This window comes from Chrysochloris asiatica, unplaced genomic scaffold (assembly GCF_000296735.1).
Source record: "Chrysochloris asiatica unplaced genomic scaffold, ChrAsi1.0 scaffold00079, whole genome shotgun sequence".
Taxonomy (NCBI): Eukaryota; Metazoa; Chordata; class Mammalia; order Afrosoricida; family Chrysochloridae; genus Chrysochloris; species Chrysochloris asiatica.
This window is the reverse complement of record NW_006408597.1, coordinates 11,973,185-11,978,075: the sequence shown is the minus strand read 5'-3', so window position 1 is coordinate 11,978,075 and position 4,891 is coordinate 11,973,185. Positions and strand designations below refer to the sequence as shown.

Sequence of the window (4,891 nt, the reverse complement as noted above, 5' to 3'; positions counted from 1 at the left end):
GGAGCCTCGAATTACAAGGTTGAGGGAGATTGGGGGTGATGTGTGCTGCTTCGACCCCACCCGCACCGCCCGCCGGGGTTTTCAGGGCATTGGCTATCATGATTTAGCCAGGCCTCAGCCTTAATCCGAAAGCGGATTAGGTTGGGGGTTGGGGTAACGATGGGGAGGGAAGAGCTGCTCTCAAAGGTATTTCTAGATGTCCCTTCCTTGTCATCAGCAGACTCCACAAAAGGATTTAGCCATGGTGGATCCCGTTCCTGAAGAGAAGGCTGGAGCTGAGTCCGGCGGCTCAGGAAGGGTCGGAGCCGCGCCGTCAGGACCCCCTGATGCCCGGGAAACCCAGCAGCCCGCGGCCACCTCGACCTCGGCCTCGGCCTCGGCGGCGGTGCCTGGCAAGGCGGAAGTCCCGTGTGTGGCTGAAGGCGGGCGGCGGGAACAGTCCCCGTTGCTGCATCTTGACCTCTTCAACTTCGACTGCCCGGAGGCCGAGGGCAGCCGCTATGTGCTGACCAGTCCCCGCTCGCTGGAGGCCTGTGCCCGGTGCGCCGTCAAGCCGGTGGAGCTGCTTCCACGGTCACTGGCCGATCTGGTGCGTGAGGCCCCGGGCCGCTCTATGCGAGTGGCCACAGGCCTGTACGAGGCGTATGAGGCGGAGCGGCGCACGAAGCTACAGCAGTGCCGGGCAGAGCGGGAGCGCATCGTGCGCGAGGAGAAGCGACGTCTCTTCACGCCTCTGGGCGCCGCCGCCGTGGCCCCGAGCGCGGGCAGCAGCAGCAGCTGCAGCAGCGCCAGCCTCCCAGCTTCGCCTGCTCCCCGCGCGCCCCGAAAAGCCTCCCCTAGTCTCTCCCCGGCCCGGACTCAACCTCCGCCTGAAGCATCTCGGGCAGGTAGGAAGAGCCACTCGCTGGATTCGTTGTCTCGCCGACGCGAGGGCGCCCTCAGCTCCGAATCCGGCGCGTCGTCTTCGTCTTACAGCGGCGAGAGCCTGCGAGAGCTGCGGTGGCAGCCGCGGGCCTCAGCCAGGCACAGCTACCCAGCCGGGTCGGCGTCCTCTGCCCCCAACCCTCTGGGCCGTCCCTCGGCCCTGGCCTTAGTTCCAATCACTGGCCGCAGCTTCAGCCTCGGTGACTTGAGCCACTCGCCACAGACAGCTCAGCACGTGGAGCGCATCGTGCGTCAAGTGCGAGCTGAGCGGGGCCTGCGCGGGGTACCCGAGCGTGACCGGAAAATCGCTGCGCTGATGCTGGCGCGCTATCAGGAGGAACGCTTGCTGTTGGAGCAAAGGGCCGCGGCCCACGGCCAGTGGGAGCAGCAGCGCGTGCGTGCCGAACAGCGGCGTGAGAGCGAGGAACGCGAGAAGCAGCGCGCTTTAGAGCTGGGCCGCCGGGCCTGGGCAGCGCAGGTGGAGGAGCGGCGCGGCCGCCAGGGCCGTGAGGAACGCGAGGTCGCGCGGCGGCGGCAGCAGCAATTCGAGCGCAGCGAAGAGCGGCGCCAGGAGCTGGCGGAGCGCCAGGGTTTACTGAGGCGGGAGCGGGCGGGCCGCGCGGCCCAGGAGGACCGGCTACGCAAATTGCAGCAGGAGTATAACCTGAAGCTGCGGGAAGAGGGCCTGCAAGAGGGGCGCGCGCGCACGGAGAAGATCCATAAGGAGCGCACCCAGAGGGCGGCCTGTGCCAAGCAGCGGCAGGAGGGCCAGCTGCAGCGGGAGAAACGAGAGCTGAGCCGGGCCGAACGGGCACGCCACGAGGCACTGATGCAGGGCCGGGTCCGACAAGAGAAGAAGGAACGAGAGGGCCTGCGGAACTCCCTGGCGGCCAGTTTGGGCCGCGCTCAGGAAAACTACGAGCAGTTGGTGGAACAGCGCAGCCGGGAGCTGCGGGAGCGGGCCCGGCGGGAGGAGCTGCAGAGTCGGAGGGCTAAGGAAGCGGCCGAGCGCAAAGATAAGGAGCACCAAGCCCACCTGGAGGCGCTGGCCCGGGTCGGGGAGCGACGGCTGCAGCACGCCGCACAGGCAGTCGAGGAAGCGGTGCAAGAGAAGGCGCGGCGCGTGGGCCAGAGCCGGCTGGAGAAGGAGCGAACCCAGCGCGCCAACAAGGAGAAGGTGGAGAGGGACGAAGACTGCCGCCGTCGGGAGCTGCTCCAAGCCATCGGACGGAAACTGGAGCGCAGCGAGCAGCTCTCTCGGGAACGTCGCAGCGCGCTGGAGAGCGCCCGTTCCACCGCTCGGGCCTCCTTCCACGTTCGCGAGAAGGTGCGTGAAGAGACCAACACGCGCTCCTTCGACCGGATGGCCCGGGAGGCCCAGCTGCACGCCAGCCTGGACCGTAAATGACGGCCAACCTAGGCGGGGCCGATTGACACTCAGAGCTCTAAACCTCTCTAGTCGCTGCGGACCGAACCGTGGATATAGAGCACATGGCCTCTCTAGGCTTCTAACCAGTGAGGCGATTAGAGGACCGACACGTGGGGCCTCTGGGTCTGCCCCCTTTGTTTTTAAAACTCTTACTTGATTTGGGGGTGACGTAGCACAATCTTTGTTTCTACAATTGTATCTGTCGTTGCTACAACTAGAAACTGGAGAGTGAGGGGGGGGGGAGAGGGGGAAGGGCTACAAGGAGCCTACACAAAGATTATTGCCCTCACCCCTTCTGCTACCCTCTAGCAGCGGTGGAGGTGGTTCCCGACCCACCTCCATCTTTGAAAACAGCAGGTTGCACACACAGCTCGGAAACCTTCCAGAAAAGCACAGATCTTTAAAGATGTCAGGCCACACCTAAGTGACCCCAAAATTATTGTGCTTGACTTTGAATTGGCCACCTGAGTAAATTCTTATTCTGATAATTTTTCAGTGGGTTCCCCAAGGTTTTCTAGTTAGACAATCATCTGCAAATAGTAATCAATTTCCCCTTTTTCCTTTCTCTTCATTCTCCCAAGTAGCACAAGAAAACCATTGGTTTGATGATGCTGTTTAGCTTTAATGGAAGCCCCCAGCCCCTGGGGGAGGCAGGGTTCCTTAGGCAGCAGTGATCCACCCAGTTAAGCTTCCAGGCAGGGTGGTTTCACCAAGGGCTGCATTCCTCCTAGGCAGACAGCAGCCATGCCTTAAGAAGCAGAGCTACCTTATGTGCCTGTCCAGGCCATTTCTGCCTAAACCTCCAGTTCTGGATGCAATCTCCAAGGGGTGGGTCCCAAAGATTCCCTTTGTGAAGGAATCATCCCAACTGCTTGGAGGCCAGTAAGGGTGCCCTTGGCTGTTGGAGGAGCTGGAATTGCTTCTTTGCTGTTGAGAGTTGTGCTGTGTTGTCTTGTGTACCTCCTCTGACTCCCCTCCTCCCCTCTCCCCACAGGGGGAAAAACGGTAAAATAAGTATCTCCTTAAATACCCTCTCATCCATGCGTCCCTCCCACTCATGACTTGAAGTATTTAATTAGTCTTTGGTGCCTCACCTTTCCCATCTGCCAGATGGGGCCATCAGTACGCCTCTCCTAGTACCTCAAGGTCTCCCAGATCCAAAGTACCACCTCAGTATTTTTTGTTAGTCTTCCTTGTGCCTTTCTTGACCTGGACTTGGGAGGAAGGATGGTTACTGTGAGCCTAATTTGTCTGTTTGTGGGAGTGTGAGTTCCTGGTGTTGGAAGGGGCAATGCACATCATGAACAGAAGGTCAGTAGCCTTTAGGCAAGATCAGGTCACTTCCTTATTCAAAAGGTCATGTTCAGTTGTCATCAAACAACTTTAGTCTTTTGGATATTTACTTTCAATGAAGCTGACACAAACCACAGCTGTATCCACTATCTGCCTTCATCAAGGAAGGTTGAAGCATCACTTCTTATACTGAAACAGAATCAGAAAATTAAAAGTTACAAGGAAAAAAAAATCAGGGTACAGAACTACTACATTAGGCATATTTCAAGTGTTGGGCAGTATTGGTCCTAAAATGACTGGTTTTCTTCGACAATCACACACAAAGACAAACATATTCCCTCACCCTCACCCCCACCACATCACATGCCAACAAATATACAGGAGGAGTATTAGGTAGAATGAGGTAGTACTTAGGTGTTGTACTTAACGATGTTATCAAACCAGGTACAGAGCTGTACCAAAATTTAGCTCTTGAATGGCTGGAATTTCATTTGTAAAACATTCTTGTTGGTAACCAAGATGGTTTATAAGCTGTGAGTCAAAGGCTTTTAACTAAAGGGTTATTGTGATTCTAGTTTGTAGCTTGTGGTTCCTGATTTGCTAAAGGACTTTAAAAAAATTGCGATAGAAAGTTCTTCTCTAAAACTATTTCCCAACACTGCTTTTTTTTTTTTTTTTGAGAAGGAGACAATTCTGGGTTTTTGGATTAAACACTGTCCTAACTTATTGAGTCCCCTTGGGTAAATCACCTGTCTGAGTTTCCTACCTGTAGAATGGCAGTTGTGATTTGTGCCCTGCAGTGGTCCTACACAAATACAGTGAGGATGAATCTGAATTTTGGTGGCACACCCAGGTCTGTGGCTGGAACTTCAGGTGTAATGACTGTAAACAGAAAGGGTCATGTGACTGTACTATGCCTAGAAAGTGTAACAGACTGTCATCATCTAACCCAAAAACCAAATCCACTGCTGTCAAGTCCTCTGTGACCCATAGCAACCGTATAGAACAGGGTAGAATTGCCCTCCTAGAGTGTTCAAGGCTATAAATCATTACAGAAGCAGCCTGCTACATCTTTCTTCTGCAGAGTGGCTGGTGGGTTCAAACCACCAACTTCTCAGTTAGCAGCTTTAACTACTGTGTCATGACCTGGTGGAGGTCAAAGTTTCATATGTGATACAAAAGTTCAGGTCTTTGCACCTGGAGAGGAACACTATGTAAAGACAAAAATGTATGGATTAGTAATAT

At 55.8% G+C, this 4,891-nt stretch overlaps 1 protein-coding gene across 1 annotated transcript; it reads left to right on the top strand.

Annotated features, from left to right (window-relative positions):
* The first annotated feature begins 241 nt into the window (after window positions 1-241).
* CCDC177 (coiled-coil domain containing 177) lies at window positions 242-2,332 on the top strand. The gene has a single exon (XM_006865585.1). It carries the CDS (start codon window positions 242-244, stop codon window positions 2,330-2,332), a length of 2,091 nt encoding a protein of 696 aa, XP_006865647.1.
* The last annotated feature ends 2,559 nt before the right edge of the window (window positions 2,333-4,891 follow it).

What these genes read in the sequence shown, in the direction of transcription:
- CCDC177 (XM_006865585.1), top strand. Translation starts at nt 242, where the DNA reads ATGGTGGATCCCGTTCCTGAAGAGAAGGCTGGAGCTGAGTCCGGCGGC.